This window comes from Coccomyxa subellipsoidea (assembly GCF_000258705.1).
Source record: "Coccomyxa subellipsoidea C-169, whole genome shotgun sequence".
In the NCBI taxonomy this organism is placed as follows: Eukaryota; Viridiplantae; Chlorophyta; class Trebouxiophyceae; family Coccomyxaceae; genus Coccomyxa; species Coccomyxa subellipsoidea.
The window spans coordinates 623,332-645,362 of NW_005178029.1; the positions used below are offsets into that span (position 1 = coordinate 623,332).

General features: G+C 52.1%; 4 protein-coding genes across 4 annotated transcripts; 2 read left to right on the top strand and 2 right to left on the bottom strand.

Annotated features, from left to right (window-relative positions):
* Positions 1 to 691: 691 nt before the first annotated feature.
* Positions 692 to 2,318, bottom strand: COCSUDRAFT_57303 (hypothetical protein; the record flags this gene model as incomplete). The annotated part of the gene is made up of 4 exons (XM_005645226.1): positions 692 to 959; positions 1,206 to 1,393; positions 1,515 to 1,592; positions 2,190 to 2,318. 4 exons carry the CDS (start codon positions 2,316 to 2,318, stop codon positions 692 to 694), a joined length of 663 nt encoding a protein of 220 aa, XP_005645283.1.
* Positions 2,319 to 4,383: 2,065 nt separating this feature from the next.
* On the top strand, positions 4,384 to 13,767 carry COCSUDRAFT_67208 (P-loop containing nucleoside triphosphate hydrolase protein; the record flags this gene model as incomplete). The annotated part of the gene is made up of 18 exons (XM_005645227.1): positions 4,384 to 4,428; positions 4,535 to 4,648; positions 4,767 to 4,852; positions 5,017 to 5,177; positions 5,541 to 5,692; positions 6,031 to 6,216; positions 6,705 to 6,941; positions 7,406 to 7,582; positions 8,032 to 8,175; positions 8,578 to 8,670; positions 8,925 to 9,025; positions 9,592 to 9,796; positions 10,224 to 10,447; positions 11,404 to 11,532; positions 11,863 to 11,976; positions 12,265 to 12,406; positions 12,780 to 12,886; positions 13,276 to 13,767. The coding sequence occupies 15 exons, from the start codon at positions 4,384 to 4,386 to the stop codon at positions 11,891 to 11,893; spliced, it is 2,085 nt and encodes a 694-aa protein (XP_005645284.1). The 3' UTR covers positions 11,894 to 11,976; positions 12,265 to 12,406; positions 12,780 to 12,886; positions 13,276 to 13,767.
* An 872-nt stretch (positions 13,768 to 14,639) lies between these two features.
* On the bottom strand, positions 14,640 to 17,256 carry COCSUDRAFT_57305 (Clavaminate synthase-like protein; the record flags this gene model as incomplete). Its single annotated transcript, XM_005645228.1, has 7 exons — positions 14,640 to 14,757; positions 15,060 to 15,230; positions 15,555 to 15,689; positions 15,941 to 16,083; positions 16,342 to 16,473; positions 16,705 to 16,833; positions 17,059 to 17,256. 7 exons carry the CDS (start codon positions 17,254 to 17,256, stop codon positions 14,640 to 14,642), a joined length of 1,026 nt encoding a protein of 341 aa, XP_005645285.1.
* Positions 17,257 to 17,868: 612 nt separating this feature from the next.
* COCSUDRAFT_67210 (hypothetical protein) lies at positions 17,869 to 21,980 on the top strand. Its single transcript, XM_005645229.1, has 8 exons — positions 17,869 to 18,295; positions 18,407 to 18,492; positions 18,714 to 18,869; positions 19,212 to 19,354; positions 19,605 to 19,754; positions 20,217 to 20,499; positions 20,813 to 21,070; positions 21,282 to 21,980. Exons 1-8 carry the CDS (start codon positions 17,884 to 17,886, stop codon positions 21,459 to 21,461), a joined length of 1,668 nt encoding a protein of 555 aa, XP_005645286.1. The 5' UTR covers positions 17,869 to 17,883; the 3' UTR covers positions 21,462 to 21,980.
* The last annotated feature ends 51 nt before the right edge of the window (positions 21,981 to 22,031 follow it).

Sequence of the window (22,031 nt, forward strand, 5' to 3'; positions counted from 1 at the left end):
CGTGTTGTTAATTTTGAGGACTTGCTCAACCGGGTGCTTTTCGATACAAGCGGATTGCAGCTGAGGTATGGCGACAGCTCTACTAGGAAAACAAACGCACGTTTTCTTCAGAAACGGCGCAGGATCCGGTGTCCTTGCTTCTTCTATTGTGGTGGGTGCATGCGTACTGGAGCGAGTACTTCGTGTGTTCGTCATTTCTGTCTCACAACGCTTTCCCAGAGTTCAGAGACTAAATCTGCCCAAAGATTCCGAGGCTCATGCACTACACGGTTGTACTAGAAGCCATATGGTCGCATCAATGCCAGCACCGTTCTCAATGACGTCCCAGAGCAAAGTGTGAATTGCATGGAATGCTGCTCGAGATCCACCTACTTGTGGTTTCGTGTCCGTCCTTAGTAGATGCCTATATAGGCGATCGCCATTGTATGAACGAGGAATCGTCAGGTATTCCACTGCTCGTCGTTCTTTAACAGCCCATATTTCCACATTTCTTCTGATTCTATAAGTATCTTAAATCCACGCAACAAGTACCAGTGCAGAGAAAGCAGATAGTCAACCATAATTGCCGCCGTGAAGCACAATATGGGCCAGCTGCAGCCTCCGCTGAGTCAGGCTGATTGAATATCGCCTCAATGTACAAAAAATAGTGTACAATGATGTGACAATACCGTGCAGTCTCCATCAGCTCCCATCAACTAGATCGCTTGGAGATGTGGTGCTCATCATAGTCCACAAAGACAAAATTCTGGGCAGTGTTGCGCAGCCTCCTTGCAGCTGCCAGGGCCACCGCTGACAGCGCTCCAAGCACCATCACTGGAGCAGAGAGGCCTGTGTAGGAAACAGCTGCGCAGGCAGCAAAGAAGAGCACCGCAGCTGCGACGAGGGCGAGCCTTTGAAGCAGCTGCATCGCGGCATAGGCCTTGCGGCAGGCGCTGCAGTGCACTGTGTGGGTCAGGAACCTGCAGCACACAGCCCAAGCTTTCGTTAAACATCAAATGGTTCTGATCTCCAGACTGCCGCGAAGACCAGCGCACTGCGCACTGCATAGTGCGCACAATAACACTGTGTGCACTGCTGGACTCGCTTCTCCATTAAGAAGCGATCATATTTACTGTCGAAACAAGTCCTTCACTCCCGCAGGAAGGATTTTGAACATGGACATGCCAAGGGGCGCAGATACTTTTGCTGCTTGTGTAGTGGCTCACCTGTCCAAGAGTTGCTCCCTTTGCATCTGTACTCCTGGCGCTCCCCCAGCAGCGTCTGTGCTCCCTTCAAAAGGGACTGCGCCTCTGCCGTGTTTCTTCAGCCACTGATGAAAGGCTGCAGGCTGCCGGTCAGCTGCCGCTGGGGTGAAGACCTTTTTATGCTGCGCCCTGTTCCTGTCCACGCCTGCCTGCAACAGTGCACACGGTGAAAACTTTAAGGAGCTGATTTGAGCAGAAGCCATGGTTTGTGATGCGTGTGTTGTTATATTGGTATTGCAGAGGGGTATTGATGTATTTGGACATCATCACCTGAATGGCAATGTCAGCGTCCAGGATATCGTGGAACACCAAGTGGCTCTTCCAGGTAGGCGCCAGCTGGAGGAAATTCTGCAGAAACAAGTACACCTCTCACTTGCAAAGTAACCGTCAATGAGCATGTGCTATCTGCAACATTTTGAAAGGACGGACCACAAAGCGGAGCAGGGTATAGTTGGGTGGTGTATTCGTGCCTTCTCTTCTGGATTCGTAAGAGAAGCATCTTTCGGCGGGCTCTGCCCAGGTGGTGCCTTCCTCAGCATGCCGTGGAAGTGGCGCGTCAAGTTTGGGGCGAGGGGCACAAAGTATCCCATAGAAGATCCTGCAAACCGATATGATGACATAAGGTGACATCATGCAATTTGATACAATTTGCATGGAATATTGCAGACCTAAGTGGACATCTGAATTGCAAGAACCATTGTGTTCTCACACCACAGCAGGAACACACACCATTCCTGTGGGACAGAAGTGCCGCGCAAGGAAAGATGGACCTGCAATGGATCTTCTGCGCGTTTGCCTCTCCGCTTTGCCACCAGGACGTCAAACCCTGGGCATTGAAGTCTGTAATCTCCACAGTGTACGTTGTCTGCATCACACCACACAATTCATTTTGATTTTTGGTGGCTGGATGATGCATGTCCATGGCAATGTTGGCGGAGGCCAGACCTGAGCATTTGAGCGATTGGCAATGAAATAGCCATGGTGCAGCACATTGTCATGGGAGGGGTCATTGAAGGCATTCTCTCGCACTGTCTCCCACCTCACAGGGACATCCCTGCTCGCGTTCACAGCCATGCTCTCTTCAACCCTTGCTAGCGTCCTTCCCCATGCAGATCTTGAGACATACAATTCAGTCAAATATAGCATAATTTAACATTTCTCTCAAACCTAGCACACCTCATGTACCAGCCATCCACGAGATGCTCGTCAGGCCCTGTGAGGGGTGTGATACCAGGTCCACCGTTGTTCTGTCTCTGCCTCTCAGCCTCTCTGTGAGCTTCTGCGCCGCTGCTGGGCCACACCCATACCAGGTTCTCGTCCACACAAGTGGGATAGCTGACTGCGCATGCCCTGTAGAGACCCCTTTCTGTCAACAATAACACCTTTCTCCCCGATAATCTGGAGCAGCTTGCAGATGTTTATAAAGCAGGTATCGATGTCATGAGTCACCTGGCAGATTCTGTGATCCTGGTCTGCTGCCCGGCCAACTGTGGTATGTTGAGACACTTTCCCTCCCCATCAAATCGCCAACCTGACAAGGCATCACGGCTGCGTAACTTTGTGCACCCGTCCTTGCTCTGAGACGTCAGGAAGCTCAAAGGGAACAGGCAGAACTTACCATGATAGTTGCAAAACAATGAGCCATCGGTGGGCTCAATTCTCCCTTCTGATAAAGGCGCGAGTCTGTGAGGACATCTGTCTTCAAACACCCTGCATCAGGCCATCGTGTGGAGTGCTTGTAAGTGATCCTGGATATGGTTGCAGGGTTGCTGGGTTGCTCTTTCCATTAAGAATTGCATGCTGACCTCCAAGCTTCCTCGCCGCCCGGTTTCCACAAGACAAGGCTTTTCCCCAGCAGTTGCACAGGGTGTGGGACCGCAGGGTCGAGCTCCTGATCGATCGCTACCGGATACCTGTCCCATTCAAGCACAATTAGAAATGCAGCATGTCCCTGCAGAGCCGTGGCAGGCCCAGCCTGTGTAAGGACGTACCAAGCTTTGTACCAATCAAAATTTGCACCGTCGATCCCGCCGTCCAATGAGACGTAATCCGTTTTCTCCTCCCATCCATCGACCTTTCTGCCGCTATCATCAGAATTAGGAGCAGCGATCTGTTGGCGGGGAACCGTCGCGTTTTTCGAAGCACATTGGTAGACACTCCTTTTCTGGTTTATTGATCTGTGAATGTCTCGTACAAAAAAGCCCTTTGTAACGTCCTGATCTTGCCGACAAACACTGACAAGGCTCCTGATCGTCCTGATCGGCATCAAGATTCTTACAGCGTTTGTGAACCTGTCAGTAGTTTAGGCAACTGTCAGGAGATGCATGCAGTGCTTGTCTTCACTTCAACAGGTTCATTTGTGCACTATTATCCAGAAGCTTTCGGGGTCCAAGAATGTCCCTGCATGTGAACAGTCACGTGGACTAGCGTTCGCCTCAGCTTCCTCTGGATCTCTGGCCACAGCCATCTACACAAGATAATGGGGGGAGATTAAAATCGAGTATAGCCACAATTGGACTGTCCTCACGAACAACTTGTGTTGATCCATTCACAAGAGCTGAAAAGCATTCTTCCAAGTGAATTAAAAAACTGCACTTGGCAGTTAATGTGCAAGACACTGTAGGTTTGCAGCATATTCCGCAGCTGGACACCTTCATACAGCGTGGCTAAATTTAGTTTGACATTGTGATGTGTCAAACCTGAGGCGATTGAGCATCAGGAGATGCTGCTACACAGCCATATCTCGAGCGGATGCATGCTCCCTGTACCTATGGGACTTGCAACGCGGCGTTGCCAGTACGGCTTCTTATCCCGCCAATCAGAGTGCCTTCGACTACGGGCCAAGCAGCTTGGGAGAATCCCTTCGTTGGGGGCCGCTCGTATCCCAAGCAACGGGCACCCTCACAGCAACAGCAGGCTGCAACGACGCTCTCGATGCAGACTGTCGCCCATCCTGGCCACGGCATCAGCAGCCGCTCTTGCACCCAGCCAGGATGAGGGTCCGAAGGGGCGGAAATCCTTTTTCAGTGCACCACTCCAAGCGTGGGACAGTTGGTGGTCCCTGGGAAGAGAGCCGAAGAATGAGAAGGCACAGAGGGCCAGGAAACTTGGATCCATTGCATCAAAGCTCTGGAAGATTATGGAAGTGAATGGGCTGATGCTGGCAGCTGCACTGTTCTGCATGGTGAGTTTGCTTGTGCACTATTTAAGGAACTTTGTGTGAATGCATGTTCGAAATTTACAGGTATGTTGAAACATACCCCCAAGGCAAAATTTCCTGTTGTGTTCAGGCAGTTGCAGCCCTGTCAGAGCTGGCCATTCCTCACTTCACCACAGCCACAATATTCTCCGTCACAGAGTCAGGTTCCAGCGCAAAGTTCTACCAGAATGTGAGAATGTTGGCGGTAAGCTTTCATTCACCCGCCAGCACAAGTTGGTCTGCAATGCTCACAAGCTTGGCCTGTGCAGCAAAGTTTACAGGCAGCAAAATGTTGCACTGACTCTCGTGATGGTGGATCAAAGGTGCTGTCGGTCATGTATGGGCTGTTTGCCGGACTCAGAGGCTTTCTGATCAGCCTTTTGAACACAGATCTCATCCAAAATCTCAGGTGAGGACACTTCCGACATTAAAATGCCACGTGGATCGACTTTCCACATTTCAGGTCTTTGCGGCAGGTTACACAGCATGCACCTGCTGAAGTGAGCACAGGCGCAAGCATGGCTACTGAATGGAAGGGCAGCAGAACAGCTCACATGACCGTGTGGCGACCAGGTCGGAGCTCTTTGGCACGCTGATTCGGCAGCCGGTAGAATTCTTCGACTCTGCAGAGGTGGGAGTGCTGACGAGCCGCATCGGCGCAGATTGCCAAGCAGTCGTGCGGTGCCTGTCCACCAACCTCAATGTGGCCCTGCGCAACGGCCTCCAATGCATCGGTGAGGTTCTCATCTTATAATGTATTACTGTCACATGCGACTCTCTGCAGTTTCATCAGAAGTGTGATGCCGGAGACCCTGGATTCATGCTGCAGGAAGCTTGCTGTTGAATATGCTGCGCACGAATCCATGGCTGCATGCTACACATGTCTTGTGCCACAGCTGAACGTTGCCTGTTGGGCAAAGATTACCTCATTCCCGTCACAGCATGCATCTTGGTCCAGCAGAATGTCCCTTCTTCCACAGGCATGAGGCTCTGGATACTCAACACCTTCGCGGTCTTCAGTGAGTACAATACTTGGAATCTGAGGCCGTGCTCCGCATGCTCCCGCATGTTGTGTGACTGATGATACTTGGTCACAGGTGGCGCGGTGTACCTGTGGATGCTGAGTAAGGAGCTGGCGCTGACGTGCTGTTCGGTGACGGTGCTGCTGTGGGCCGTGGCTCTGCGCTACGGCGGCTTCACCCGCAAAGCCCAGCGCGCCTACCAGGACGGCCTCGCAGAGACCAACCAGGTGCGCCTGCCCCTCAGCTGAAGGAGCGCATTAAAGATTTTGTATTGCAGCTGAATGGATGGAAGCAGTCACGGAACAGCAGCCGCACAATGCATGTGGTGTCTCCTGCCAGGGCAGTGCCCCACCCCGGTCAAGAAATCCTCCCCAATAGGTGCATGTGCAGGAATGGTACTTAATTGATGATTCTCTCAACACAATCTTGAGCCCATTTGTTGGTCTGGAAGCTTCTTTGGAGGTGCATGAGGCACAACAAGCCTCGCTTCTCTTACTGCCAACGACAGGATGACAGCAATGTGTTTGGAAATCACCAGAAGGTTTGAATAAGTCTGTGCGCTCAGGTGGCGGAGGAGGTGCTTCTGCTGGCGCGGGCGGTGCGCACATTCGGCACGGAGGAAAAGGAGACCGGGCGCTACCGGCGCTGCCTGGCGATGTTGCGGCGCATCTCCATCCGCCAGGCCACCGCCTACCTCTTCTACCTCGTCACCAACGCCTCCCTCTTCAACCTCACCAAGGCGCGATCTGCTGTTGACAGTCTCTTGCCTGGCCCCATGCGAGGCTAGAGCCGAAGCTGTGCTTGTACGCAAGATATCAATTAAGATTGCGAGGTACGGCCATTCCCGCCGCTGCTCCCGGGTTTCGAGATCGTGTGTAGGTTTTTTTGAAGCAATCTCAGAGCATCTGCATAGGAGACTTGACCCTTGGATGGCAGATGGAATGCTCATGCCTTGGACGGGCCTCGCGAGCCGGCAATATCTTAGTCAACAAGCACAGGCACCCTAAAGAGGGTCTCTTCGCATGATGTCATGCCGGCACGTCAAGTGACACTCACTCGAATAAGCTGCTGGCTTGGTGGCCTGCAATGCCGTTTGGGACATTTTGTCGGGGCATTGAGACCGAGAGTAGAGTCCCCCTCGGGTGCTCATCCAGGATTTTGCAAAAATTTCTGGCGTGCCATCATCATTACAGGCTGTTTACATTTAAGCGCTGACATCAGCTGCTGACGCATGCGCAGGTGCTGTCGCTGATGGTGGGTGGCAGCATGGCGCTGGCCGGCCGCATCAGCCCGGAGCAACTCACCACATTCGTGCTTTACGTGGAGTTTGTCACTGCGGCCAGCCTGAGCGTGTGCGACCAGTGGGGGGGCATAATGGAGTCCATCGGCGCCTCTGAGCGCGTCATGGACTACCTGGACCGGGGGACCGCCCCCCAGCTGTCCTCCGGCCGCACCCTCCCCAGCTTCTCTGGGCGGGTCAGTCTTACCTCCTCGCACTCAGACCAAAGTCCATTGTCACAGTCCTCTCCTGCCAGGGGGGACTGTCTGGAATGCGCAGACAGTCTGCACATTGCGCAGACATTAGACATTGTCCTTTCTCGTGAGAATCGTAAATATGGAGGTTTGAATGCAAATGGAATCTTATGCATGCTGGAAAACAATCTCATTGCAAGCGTGGACCTTACCTTGCATGTTCACCCGGTCACCTTTGCCATACTTCTTGCAGTGCTTGGTGTCACTGGGACATCACAGCAGACGAAAAGGTGCTTGCATGAGGATAGAGCTGCAGCGCTGTTGTATAATGACCAACACCTTGTGCACGTTTGCGCATTCCCTCTCACTTGACAAGCTTGGCATTAGAATTCCCAAGCCTTTCGTTCTTTATAAATGATACACACACATCCATCCACTGAGATGATGACCAAAATTCCTCACTGCAGGTGGAGGTGAAGGACCTGTGGTACGCGTATGCGACGAGGCCCAAGTCGCCGGCGCTGCGCGGCGTGACTCTGGCGCTGAAGCCGGGCGAGCTGCTGGCGCTGGTGGGGCTCAGCGGCTCCGGCAAGTCCACACTTGTGTCCCTCCTCGAGCGCCACTACGACCCTACCAAGGGGCAGGTGCGCGCCAGTCCTTTCACATGTTGGCAAGATTGATGAGTGCTGCAGACAAAGAAACAATCACACAATTTCGTTAGTAAGACTTTGCTGCATGTGAAGCCATCTGCAAACCACTACCCAGCTTCGATGTTCCTTGCCAATGTAGGTCAGAACTGAACCGTTGCAGTCGTGCTGAAATTGCAACATTGCGGTACGGGTCATTAAGGGGGTGAATTAAGAAGACCGTGCTCCTCGACATGTGCCTCCTTGCTCCCTGCTGGTGGGCCTCTGCCGTGCAGGGCATTTTTGTTGGGGACCAGCTGGCTCCAGGTCCTTCCAAATGGGCAGAGTCCAGTATAGCTTGTCCATAAGTGCCGTCCATGGAGACAGTGGGGGAGTTTACCAGTGAGGTTGGCTAGCAGAAACTCAAAAAAAAGCTGTACTCTTAGATGATTTTCTGGTGCGATCAGGTGCTGGCTGATGGGGTGGACATAAAGGAGCTGGATGCCAACTGGTTCAGGTCTCAGCTGGGCGTGGTCTCGCAGCAGCCAGCCCTGTTTGCTGACACCGTGGCCGCCAATATCACCTATGGCTTGGAAGGCAAAGTGACCCGGGTGCGCCGCACACAGCTCTCCTAACCTATTATGGCCAACGATGGCGCATAGGCAATTTGATACATTTGAACGTATACCTTGATTCATTGAATGACTCATGCTGATGTTTTAGGGGGTATCTAGGTGCATCCCGATTGAAGCTGACGCCTTGATTTGCACTTTGCAGGAGGATGTGATTGAGAGCGCAAAGCTTGCAAATGCAAATGGCTTCATTACAGCGCTTCCAAATGGCTATGACACAAAGGCATGCTACACTTCCTTCACCGGCCATATTGATGCCATGCACAGAATTTTAGTGTGTTGCTATTCTATGCCTCGCTCCATGCACCTAATGTGGAGAGGTGATGATAAGGCGAAAGAAAAGTGTCTTTACGTTTAACAAGGCATTCTGTTGTGCTTCAGGTGACAGACAATCTTCTGTCTGGGGGCCAGAAGCAGCGCATTGCACTGGCACGAGCGCTCATCAGGAAGCCCAAAGTCCTGATCCTGGATGAGGTATGCTCTCAGTCTGCTGCATCTGCTTCCTCCCGCTGATCATCTTCTTGTCCCAACAACCTTAACCCCTTGCGCTTTCCTGCTGGCTTGCTGCCATGCCTTGACTGGGATCTCAAGGCACAGCTGCCGTCGGCAGATAAAGGGGCAGAAAAGGTTTTCAGGCCCTTGAAAGCTGCTGCATGATGTCGTTTTCTTCTCTCTGCCCAATCGCTGCAGAGGGCACTGACACGTGAGGTTTACTGCTCATTGTCCAGGCTACAAGCGCGCTGGATGCGGAGAGTGAGGCGGCGGTGCAGGAGGCTCTTGACAGGGCCATGCGTACGGCCGGCCGCTCCGTGCTGGTCATTGCACACAGGTATGGCCCCATGGATGTCCCTGGTTTTGCGCGGGGGGAACGGCACCGCCGCAGGGGGGGTCGCCGGCAGCTGCAGCGTGCTTGGGGGGGACCTGCGCACTGCAGACAACCTGTCATGCCTCTTGTGGCTGAGCACTTTGTAGACAGAGATTGCATGTCTGCCAAAATGTACAGCTCGTTGATTCCTGGAAGATGCAAATGTGAGAGAACAGACAGCAGTTTGCAGGGGCAAACCTGCACAAGTCTGAATGCACGTGGCATGTTGGCTACCTCAAAACAATCATAAACTAGGTGTAGATGATGTGGCATACTCAGCAGGATAATGACTCCTCATTTGCATCCGCCCCTTCAGTTGTTCTGCTGGATACCCCCGACCCTGATTAGTGGTAGGATCTCATGCAAAAGGAATCTCTTTTAGTCGGAATGATGATAGGCCATGTGGCGGCAAATCTCTCAGTATCCAAAGCAGGGCCCACTGCGGGGCCTACAACAAGTCTGCAGCCTAGCACTAATGCACTAAAGCAAAAATATACAACATATCTGAAAGTAGCGGCATGTGCGCGCAGGCTGTCGACGGTGCGTTCGGCGGACAACATCGTGGTGATGGAGCAGGGGCGGATCGTGGAGGAGGGAACGCACGAGGAACTGGTGATGGAGGGGGGGACCTATGCTTCCCTCGTGGCGCGCCAGAGCGGCCAGCCCGCCAGCGCCAGCCTGCAGAGCAAATCTGACGACAGCGTCTCGCGCGCCACAGAACAACAACGGCGGCAGGTGCGCTGGCATAAATTCGAGCAGTGCCTGATTTGAAAGTTTTTGAGGGTTTCGGATACTGTCAGACCGGGGTTGGCAGGTGCGCCTTACATGCAGGTATTCCAGTTTGTGCTTGTTTGGAAGACTGCAGAGTGCCTTATGGTGGCAGGGGCAGGTGTGCTATTATGCGGGATTTCTTCCAATGTTTTGTTTTGTGAGAGCTGCGGCAGCAGTCTTAACAATGCTTGGGGACCTGCTGGCCTGGGGTGGCCTGAAAATAGTGCGGTCCCCTGCCCGGCACTCACTGGTGCATGCCTTGCATCCAGTGATCAAGATAAAGAGCAGCCTTGATTGAAGAAGTCCCCTCAATCCCTCAGAACTGTGGAGTGATGGTCACATGTAGACTTTTGGAACACCTTGTTGGGAACTTCAGTCTCGCTATGTGCAGCTGGAGATGGAGAGAGAAAGGGAGAGGGAGGGTGTAGCAGCCAGCAGCAATGGCAAGGCAGCCTCGAGGGATACCTCAGAAGTGCCCGAGGGAGAGACGGCCAGCAATGTGGTTGCACTGAGGCATGGGTCCAGTGATGACTCCCTGGATGAAACGCAGCTGCTCGAAGAGTGCTACCCTGACACGCCAGAGCCAGCCAGGGGCAAGAACAAGCGCAGCAAGGAGTGAGCTTTTTGGTGGTTGATATAATGTCGAATTAAGTCAATTACATTTACTTTGGCGGTCAGTGAAGCTTGCGGCATACTGCTGGCACCACATTTTTGGTGGCCTATTTTGAGATGCAATAAATTTTGACAGTCGATAGTGAGAGAGGTAGTCACCCTGGATTCTGTGCTTGCGGCTTTCAAATTCCCAAAGAAATAACTCCCTCGATTATCCTTGAGTGCATTACGTGGGCCCGGGGGACAAATTTATCAATTGAAGTGCCGTCATGATTAGAGCAGGCACAGTTGCATACCTGTCCCCTTCCAATTCTGTGGTTGAATTTTTCTGCAAAGGTTGAATTGAACGATTGCTGCCATCGTAGAGAATGTGCAGCATGAAGGAAAGCAAGAGAGGGTTCTGGCTCAGGAACGCCACGTGATGATGTTTGGAGGGCACGCCTACGGAGACCGACCTATCGCTGTTCAGCCATCGCTTTGTTGTGCACATGCGTTATGATCGGCCACAGCGGTATCCTTGTCTTGCGCGAAGAAGGCCCAATCTGAGTAATTTGATATCATATATAATACGCTTTCCTAACACGTACGATCTAAAAGGACATGCAAGGCCAGAGAGTTAGCAACTTACAGTTGTGCCAACACACCCTGCCCTTGTCTCGCCGATCGGTATGTTCTCTAGACATAGTAATTATTTGATTGCTGCTACTGTATCAGTATGCAATTGCATTCATGGTACACGCTAGCAGGAGAAGTTACCAGTATCTTGACTAGACGGAAGTCCAGTTGTGTCCTCCTCTTATCCAGGTGATATCTAGCGCAATGTCTGGCACCTGTGCTCTTCAACGGAGTTGTGTGCATTAGAGCGAGAAGTGCGTGAGTGAGAAGTGCGTAAGTGTCGCGTGTTATCTCTTTCTGCTTGCATTTTGCTCACACCTGACCTTGGAAAGCTGCCCTTGCAGGGTCAGGCAACACCAATCGCGACAGCGAATTGCGCATCCAGGCAAGTTCTCAAGCTACGAGAACGGCAACATCGGCAAAGCACGGGCCACAGGGGACCGTTTGAGCAGCTTCAGAGTCGCAGTGAGCAGGTGCTGCACCTTGATCTTCACTGTCGTTTTGTGCTCTCTTCGATATAATAGTCATTACCTACTTTTGAGAGTTTTAAGCTGAAAGGGATGTTCCTGGCGCACCGGAAACTGCTACATCTTGCCGTTCTGAGCTTGTACCGCTCCACACTGAGGAGATTTGGAACCTTGAGCATATGAACCGGAATGATGATCTCATCGACTGCAGAATGAATGCATTAATGCTCTGGACAATTGCTGTTAGCTGCTTGCCTTTCCCATCCGTCGGCACTGAGTGTCAGGTGGACAGGTGTGCTGCTGAGGTGTCCTGATTGTCATTGGTGGGCTATGCAGGCATGCATTCCCAGGGGCCAGCTGCAGGTGATGGCTGCAGAGAAGCAGGGGTCACCCACAACCACCAAGAAGCGGACGACTGGGCCTCCCATCCTGCCACCCATAAACGATAACGTAAGGCCCTGCATTCTGTCCTGCTTGGTCTCCTCATCCTAACCAGGCTTGCCTGCCTGCTTCACGCGGCTCACGCGTGTGAACTTCTGTTCTGCGGCATGAGGACTTGAATCCCAACAGCACAGACCTGTTGCCGCCCAGGCACTGTCGGGATGAGCATCAATGTCTGTCCCAAGGGCCTATTTTGTGAGCTCTGATAGCAGCCGGAACGATCAATTTCAAAACTGAAAAAGTCTATGCTTTACAGCTGAAACAAAGCTTATACTTTTGGTGATCAATCTGTTGCAGCAAGGCGGCGGGGGCGGCGGGGGCGGCGACAAGTTTATACGCAACGTGGCCCTGAACCTGGTGCTGCTGGGCCTCTACTTTGTGCTGGAGGGCTCCAACGGCGGCGGCGGCTTCTTCGGCGGCGGCGGCGGTGACGGCGGAGGTGCACATCTCTTCTAGCCTCCTTTCCTGCAGCTCCTCAGACACTCACACAGGCTCTCAGATATGGCGTTGATAGGTCATTACATGGGGCGCATGTCAGTTCATGGAACTCGCCTGGGACAAAGTTATCACCTGGGATATAAGAAGCGGAGACGTTTCTGAATTGCAGCGCCTCACTGAACGTAAGCAATTTCAGAACAAGCAGGTGCTCATCACTGAGCAGCTGGCTGCTGCCAATGCTTGCGCTTGGGAGTCAGTAGCACTGTGAGAGGCATCTTGACTGTCAGCATTACGAGCATCTACTTGCGAGTGAGACTGAGACTATCCCTTGCAGTAAGCAGACCCTTGGCTGAGTTGAGTCAGCATTGTTCCAGGCGGCGGCGGTGGCGGCGGTGGTGGGGGAGGCGGCGGCGGTGGCGGCAATGGCGGGGATCCCGGCAGGGGAGGACGGCCGGAGATCACCATGCGCAATCTGGATTCGGTGCGCTGTCACTCACAGTATCTTCAGTGCTGGAAGTGCGTAGGTTTTTATGGCAGAAGGTGTTCAGCCCCTGTAGAGATTGCACCCTGCAACTGGCAGTTGCACATCTGGCCTGGATGTGATTGGCGCTCGCATCGATTGCGATTCCCAGTTGCAGAGTTGGCCTGCATGCAATCTATTGCATTTGCGATTCAAAGGCGAACTGTGCAATTTCCAATCGCAGATGTGGCCTGGGTGTGAGTTGCAGACCATAGGCTGGGCTTTTGAGGACATTGTTTGGGCGTGCAGGTAAATCTTTTGGTCCAATTCACAGGGGAACATTTTCCTTATAGTCTCAGGAAGAGGTGTGAAGCTGTGGCATTGTGAGATTGTAAGAGCCATGCTTGCAGGATGATGAGGAGGAGGAGCAGGCAAAGAGGAAGGAGAGGAGAAGGAGAAAAAAGAAGAGCACGCAGGCCCGGAAGGCCGCTGCCATCTCCTGAATGCATGTTCCCTGCATTTGTTAGGTCTTTTGAATGAGTACTCACAGGACCTTAAATTCGTGCTATCGAACGATGTTGCCTTCGCACTACACTGTGCGCAACCTGTATCAACAGCTTCTGTCAGCGTGAAGGGGTCTGATGCCAGTGTTTGCTTCCTCAAATATAGTGGACCCTTTGGTTCCATAAGGATTGTTGGAATATGCCACAAAATCAGTTGGCAAAGGATCGAGGCACAATTCAGGTTCTGATCTTATTGTCTGGAAATTTCATTTAAATGAATGCTTGCCTGCTTTGAAGCTATCTTGCAGCTTGACAATCGCAGCTGGGGAAGGCTTCAAATTGTGAAAATCATGATTGAGCTTGAAAAGATATCGAAACAGAATGTTACAGCATGTGAATATGAGTGAGTTTTCACTGCCTAGCTCAACACACACAGATATGTCTGCATTGCAACATCACTGACTCTCAATAAACACTTTGCATCAGGTGGTCAGGCATGCATTTAACTCTACAGAAATCCATCTTGGTCAACTCTCAACAGATACAGTATCATGCAATCTATTCACCAATCACTTAATTAGATATATCTGCACTCAGATCCAGAGCATCTCAGCTGAGACCCCGCTTAATGACATATGTGGACATTCCCTTCTGATCAGCGCTTCAAGAAAACCCAAAACAATACGCTTTACCAGGAATCGTGGGTTGTATACATGCATTGTACACCAATGACAACAGTTTAGTAATACATCTCCAACAGCAACGAAAGCAATCTCACAATACCCCTGCCTTTGCAATTCTCTATCTCATCTCAATCCATCTGGTTTAGGCTGTGCTGTCCAACCAGTATCTCTGGCGGATTCATTTCATCGGCCACCCTGACTACATCTTGCATGCGTTGTTGACCCACTCTGAACTACTGATCTGAATCTCTGCTGCATACCACCAAGTCCTGCTCGTATTTTGGCTGTTTTGTTCATGATACACATCCTCATCTGCGTCCGTTCTCTCTGGCAAGGTACAGTACATACAATCAACACCCTCATTGGATGGGCTCGTGTTCCTTCAACAACACCTTTGCAGCTGCCTGCTGTGTGCAAATTTGCTGCTTAGTAAGGCCTGTGCATGATCCAAACTCCAATTGCAACTGATAGGTGCATGTCAGGGTCGCGCCGAGTCAGCTTTGCGCCGACCGGGCTTGCACTGCATCAGAAAGGGGCGTAGAAGAAAACTTTGTCATTTGATTCTTTCCCCTGAGTGCATGAGCCATATTAGGCGGAGGCTGGCAGCAGGGGCTGCTGCGAGTCCAGGAAGACGAGGTGAAACAGGCGCGCCTCGTCAGCATACTTTTCCGGGTCCGTAGAGGTGTGCACGATCTTGCGGTTGGACCTGCAGCAACAACAGGGCCACATTCAATTACATTTTGTGCCATGGAGGATGAGGTGCACTGCAGCACATTTGCCACATCTACATGTATCCTAGCAACACTGTGAACCCAGCTTCACTCACAGGAGAAGCCACAAGATGGCGCTTCACCCAGCGCTGTGAAAACAGCGCTGCTGCATAGGGATCCAGCATGTCCACTTTTGTCAGCCTAATTTGGCGCATCGGCAATGTAGTACTGGGATTGCACGGCTCAGGACCGCTATAAGGAGGACGAGGCTGTTGTAGATTGGAGGACTGGTGCACACCAGGCTATGAAGTCGCCGTTGCGCCACTCGTGCCGGTAGGTGTTCTCCGGCGCGATGGCCGGCAGGAGCACTTCCTCGATGATAGCGCGGCTCTGCGCGCGAGTGTAGCCCTTGAAGCAGTGGAAGAATCGCGTGTGGTACAGCAGCGACTTCTGCCCTGTGTACGGATCCCTGCAGGCACGCCAGAGCACTTGGCTTGACCTTCACGTCACCTCTGCCTTTGATCAGAATGACACTCTGCGCATTCGGTGCTCATAATGCAATGCATACACCGCCCAAGCCCATGCCATACACCGCATAAATGTTACGCAGTGCAATCCTCTTAACTCACAGAGCGGCAGGCTCAGGAGCTGTGGCAGCCACAGGGCAACCGCTACCCTCACCATTGAAACATTTGGCTAGCCAAGGCTCACTCATTTGCAGGATGCAGAGGCAAACATCCTTGCAAGGATGACTTGCAATTAGCCATGAATCATGAATCCCTCTCAAGCGCACCTTATGGCAAAGGGCTGTGTGTACTCAAAACGGCGAGAGGGCTCCAAGTCGACTCTCCCCGAGGCTTGGACTGGATCATTCGTCCACGTGCCAGTCTCATCAATCTGAAAGGTCCCCTCGAACGAGTCTGGCCGCCTGTGAGTTCACACGCCAGATTTAAGGACCACAGGAGTACAAACCTCAGAGGTCACATAGAGTGAACCCGTAATGCTGGCTTGCAAAGCTGAGTTGACAAGTTCCTCTATAATGAGTGCATCACCTACGGTGAAAGAAGTGGATCCCCAGTGCATCTGTGCACAAGAACCACCTGTGCAAACAAGCCCTACATATGCATTGCATGCATGCAGACAAACAAGGCAAGCAGGCTTGGGTGCAGGGCATCTCACCTGTTGACAACTTCCAGGGAGTCGACGAGCTTCTTCTGGTCAGGGCTGAGGCGCTCGTAGGCACCGACAGTGCTGGCAAAGAGAGTGTCGCCGCCGTTGGTGGGCTTCTGCAGCATGTACAGAGACACCCACTCGGGCGGGATCTGCACAGCCACGACAGCATGTCAGACGCTAATGATGCCCATGTCAAAAACCACTCACCCTCAGGCATGCATCTCCTGAGCTGCATGCATCCGCGCATGGGTACTGAAGGGACGTAACCCGGTGAGGTATATTTAGATTCACAGCTGCAGGCACAAGCAGTGAGTAAGGGGTGCTATAGTCCAGGCCCAAGTGAAAGATGACCATGAAAGAAGCTTGCGGCGGTGCAAAATACATGTGCGCAGAGATTGGGGCAGGACCTGATTCTGTGCGAGGTCCATGTGCCAGAGGGTCTTGAAGGAGATGCCGGCTTGCTTGTTCTTGGCCGACAGGTTGAACTTCTCTGAGGTCACTCCAAAATGGTTCTCCAGCTTGAGGCCGCTGAACTGGACCTGCATGCAGCAAATAGAGCAGGAGATTTGTTAACATACCATTGTAGGCACACCGACTAGTAATTCTGTGCTGAGGTCCAATCTCTGTCCTCAAAGAAGAATCAAGTGACCTGCTTGACTATTTTTCAAGTTCGCCTCGTACAGAGAAGAAATTGAAGATGTGCATGGCTCTGCATGAGCCAAATGAAAGGGGAATGCAGGTCTGGATCTACGAAAAGGGAGGGCACTCACTGCCACTAGCTTGTGGTCTGGCACGCGCCAGTCCTTGAAGTAATGGTTGCTCAGGTTCTCAGAGGCCACAGCCTGCTCGTTGTGCGGGAAGCCCCTCATGAAGGCATCCTCGTCCCTGGGCTCCAAATCCTGCACCAGAAGCCATCAGCACCAAGAAATGTGCAGCTCTCATCCCTTCACAAATGCTGTTCCCTTGTAATCTGAAATGCCGGCTTGAAGGCAGGCAAGGGGCACATGATAACAAGGCTCCTTGTGGAAGCTCTCCTTTGAATCCTTTCTCTCTGGGGTTTTCTTCTTCACACTTCTGTTGGGCTTAGAAAATGATGTAGGCAAGCACAGAAGAACAGTGCTGACCTGGCCGCGGAAGAGCAGCAGGTCTTTCGTGTGCATGACCTTCTGCAGCTCCGCGTGCAGCTCAGGACTGATGCCACCCTTCAGATTGACACCAATAACTTCCACTCCAAGATCGCCATGCAGAGGCCTGAGACTGAAGTGCTGGCCCGCTGCCTGAAACCACGATATGCACAGAAGGTCGTCAAGGCAGATCGTCATTAGCATCTGAAGGAAACCTCTCTGCGTGCCTTCCTGGTACTGTGGACTTTTCACTACTAGGAAATGTAAAACTTCCAAAAGCACAAATTAATCTTTGTAAGCATTGAAAGGTGTAAGAAGCACAGGATGCGTCCTTTGAGGTTTGATCTTGTGTGTGACAAACCTTAGAGCCAGACGTGGGCCTTGATGTTAAGCCAACAGCACAGCTGCATGGCCTTGGTCTCGAAGTTTTTGCGCCTCTGCCACTATGGTGCGTTTTTTGCAGGGATGTGCTGCACGAATATTGTGGCCCAGCCAAACGCTGTGAGTGGCTCAGCATCTTGACTGAGTGCTGACGCAGCACAATCTCTCCGTCACCGTCTCGCGTCCGACTTCAATGCGAACTGGAAATCACAATCAAGATCGCTAAGATATTCCAAAAGTCTGTTAAGATATGTTGTGGCAGTTTTAGAGGGGCGGAAGTCCCAGACCAAAAGAGAAACGGAAGGCGCGCCAAGAATACTCATCGGTGACGTCACAGAAACGATTTCCAAGAAAGCTTCCCGGCATCAACCTATTTGGTATAATCAGTTTATGTCAACGCCTTGTTTAAATAGTGAAGAATTCCAGTAATGCTATCTTGCCAGAATGAGATTGTCACTCTCCGTTTCAGTTGCCTCGAACCCTGCTCATCAGCGTTCGGATGTCAGATTTCTGTCGCAACCAGCTAACTCTCTCCGGCCAAGGGTGAGCAAAAATACAGTAAATTGTAAGGCGTCATCTTGGCGTTCGCAAAGGCAGGCAGAGGTCAGATGCAGGTTTCAGCAGAATGGTCACTCAGTCCTGGCAGACACATCAGGGGATACCAAAGTCCACTTGGACGACGACAAATTCTCTTGGGAGCGCAACTGGTACCCAGTGGCGATCTTGGCGGACGTCGATGGGTCCAAGCCAATCCCAGTGACGCTCTTGGGGAAGAAACTTGTCCTGTGGCAAGGGTCTGATGGGGAGTGGAATTGCGTAGTTGATCGATGCGCTCACCGATATGCGCCACTCTCAGGTACATGTGAAGGCTTTCCGCATCGAGCTCAGGGTGTCAGGAGTAGGGCTTTGTAAATGCAGCCCAGACACATACGTTCAAGCTGACTCATCTGGTGATGGAGCCTTGCAGAGGGCCGCGTCAAGGATGGCGACATCCAATGTGCATACCACGGCTGGCAGTACAATGGCCAGGGCCAGTGCACCCGGATTCCCCAGGTGCTGTCCCTCCCCAACCGCGGAACTCTTTGCTCTCCATCAGGAACACTTGCAAACGCCCCAAGTACAGCATTCCACAAAGCCCATATTCATGGGCGCACATGCTATCCTCCGCATCAAGGGCAATTTTACATGCAGGGCAGATCGTTGACTTCTGATACGGCTTTCCTCCCGGATTCATGCATGACATTGTCAGACACATTCTTTTCTGCGTGGTTCAGGCAGAGGATGCGTCAGCATGTTGCAGCTCGTCTGCCTGTGTGGAGGCGTTCCCGGTTCAGCTGCGCGCAGGCGCCGTGTGGGTTTGGCCTGACAGCTCACCAAGTGCCGCGCGTGACTCATCGCTCGTGCTGCCCTCGGTGGACACTGTTCTAGAGGTGCGTGCCACCTTTCAGGGTGGTCATGCAATTCTGCCCTGCCCAGGACTCAGCAACTTGATTGTACGCTGCAACCTTCCAGAAGGCTGGAGAACAGATCTCCAAAGAAGGCACTTCCCCATAGGAATTGCTGGCATGCTGGAACACTTCCATTTGTGAGATATTGGCTGGAGCTCCTAGTGTGGAGTCTAAAGAGGCTATTAATCCTGGTCTGGGACCTCTCGGAAAGCTGCCCACAGTGGTTGCCTGCATGTTTACCCCCCACTCAGGTCTGTCATGCCTGCAGCGTGTTGGTAGTCGTGCTAATAATTCACAATATTTCTGTGTGGCTGGTTCCGGCAGGAGTCATTGGAGTACGTTGACTGGTACATCAGGGACTTTTACTACGGCTATGCTGGGCTGATGGAGATGCTACTGGATCCCTCCGCCTGCTCCTTCACCCTTCATGGCATCGGCCTCTTCAACAGGCACGTCCCTATCCCCATGTCAAGCTGCTGCAACAGTCACTTTCCTCCACTGAGTGTGTGCTCTCAAAAATTTCTGCCCAAACCTCGAAAATACTTCAATCACCCTGGGAGCTGGAATTGAAAACTTCACCAAACTAGATTTGCTGTCCAAATCGACAATTCAAGGCAGAGTGGGATTGTGCCATTCTCCTGAGGCACTGCCATGCAACACACCATAATGGAAATCCAACCAAAAGGGGCTAAAAGAAGGAACGCCTTGCGTCTGCAGGGATCAGGGCAAGCCCATGCCGAGCACCCTGACAGAGTGCAAGACCGAGGGCCGCTCTGCGGTCATCTCTATGGAGTGCGCTCGCGCATTCAGACCCGCAGGACACCCCTACGACGCAACCGTCACCTTCAACTCACCCTGCCACATCACGTGCGCGCCCACGTCCATATCTCTAGTCATCTCTTTGCCAGAGGCCACCCGTGCTTCTTTCACTTCTGCGAGTCTTTCATCTACAGTGCATGCATTGTTGGCTTTCAGCGCCTCTCGTATCTATCACTTGAATGATGGCACCTGGATGATGCACATCAAGCTCAACACTGCAGGTACTGTGTTCCTGTCGTATGAGTAATTGCAGCCCAGCTTCTCTGGTTATATATATTTAGAGGACCTCCTAGACGGAAGAAATGGTGCAACCCTTTTACAATCACAGGACAACGCACAGCACCATCACACTACAACCACATCACTCTACAATTTATGTGACAACAATGCATCAAAGTGGCTCTGTCAATCAGAAAATTCACATAGGAGTCGGTCATGTCTCCACGAAGCACACTACACATCCCTGGAATACAACAGGCGAACAGATGCTGACATGCTGGTTGTCTGCAGGCATGATTTTGTGGGCGCGAACGGCCACGTGATCCACGGCATGTACATTCTGCCGGTCTCGCCCGGCCGCTCGCGCCTGTTCTACTGGCACAAGGCCGGCTCGCCGGGGGGCGCCGCCCTAGACAGGCTCAAGGCCTTGAAAGCCCCTTTTGGCGCCGGCAAGGCCCAGCTGCAGCACCTGGTGGCAGCCGCTGAGAAGTTCTTCGTGGCCAAGGAGCGCAGCAAGCGGCACATGTACCTTCACCCCATCTTCGAGGCTGTCGGAGGCCTGCTGCACGGCCAGGTTTGCTCAATGCAAGGAGATGGTTCCTCTATTGAGACTGCAGAGGGTTGCTGCAGGGAATGTGTGCTCTGTGTATCCAAATCCACAGACTTTGTTCACATTTCTCGATGGCATCCAGATGCATTCTTTATAGAGGTTAGCCTTGTGGCTATGATGTACGTGTCTTCTAACTGGATCTAAGAAACTCTGGACAATTACTTCTCTCACTCTGTGCTTCCTGTACATGTACTTAATGCTCCAAGGCGCTGTTCACAGGCTGAGCCGTGCACGAATGAAGACTTTCCTTTGCCTGACAGATGATCTGTGCGTGCAGGAGCACAATGTGAGCGCTGCAGGGTCCCAGGCAGGATTCCACCTGCCGTCCTCAGCAGATGTGCTGGTCAAAAAGTTCTACGGTTGGCTGCTGGGCTCGGCAGGTGGGGGGCCCTCCTGGCCACCGGGGACCCCCCCGCTGCCACCGCCCACCACGGACAGGGAGGCCCTGCTCGGCCGCAGGCAGCAGCATGTCGCCAACTGCCCCTCCTGCCAGACCATGCTGGCTGTCAATGGCTACATGCGCGTGGCTGCTACAGTAAGCTCTCGCTGCACTGGCTTCTTCGTCTGCCTTACTTCAGTCCAGTGTGCATAGTCACCGCGGTTTTTGATGGTCAAGAAGGCATCTGCTCAGCAATATGTTCCGGTTATCTCGAAGGGTTGTTGGAAAGCAATCATTCGGCAGTGTCATGAGTTTCCCTGTGTCACTGCTGAAGCATGCATGTTGATACAATGTGTGCTGCGTGCAGATCTGGAATGTGCTGCTAGTCTTTGGAACGGCGCTCTTTGTGCTCAATGGCGGCGGCCCGTGGTATGAGGCCGTAGGGGTTGTGGCACTTTGGTATTGGTCCACAAAATGGTTCACCAAAACAGTTGAATGGCCAAAGCAGCTTGGCTTTGTGGACTATGTGCATGCAGACCGCAATTAAGGGGCAGACTCAGCATTATCGTCATGCAGAGGGACCATTGTTGTGGATGGATTGGCACTTGTATTATTAAGCAGTGTCTGAGGGGCACTCGGCATTTGGTCAGATCCTGTACAATATTGTACGCATGTTCATTTGAAATAGCAGCCCTGCATATATACTGCTATGTTCGTACTGATGAGAATGATGAGAATGAAGGCCTTCTGAAGGCCTGTATTGCAGATTTGAGAGGGATATTGTAGCATTGTAGATTGTATGTACCATACGGATGATACATTGCCCTTAGAGCAGGTGTCACACTGTGCAAGTCAACTGATTGGATTTAGGTCAGGTTCAATACGTCAGAGGGATTGTCCTTCATGTTCGGTGGCCTTCTTGGCATCGCCTTAATTGATGGTTTTTTAGCAAGAGATGTGTGGAGAGCTTACATGTTGAAGATATGTACACCCATCAGATGATGAAACTGCAAGTGCATGCGAACATTGCTGTGTAAAATTCACAGGACTGGCAGTCTGCTGGCATATCATATCCGACATGTACATAGCCTGGACATGTCCAGCATATGCATCAATG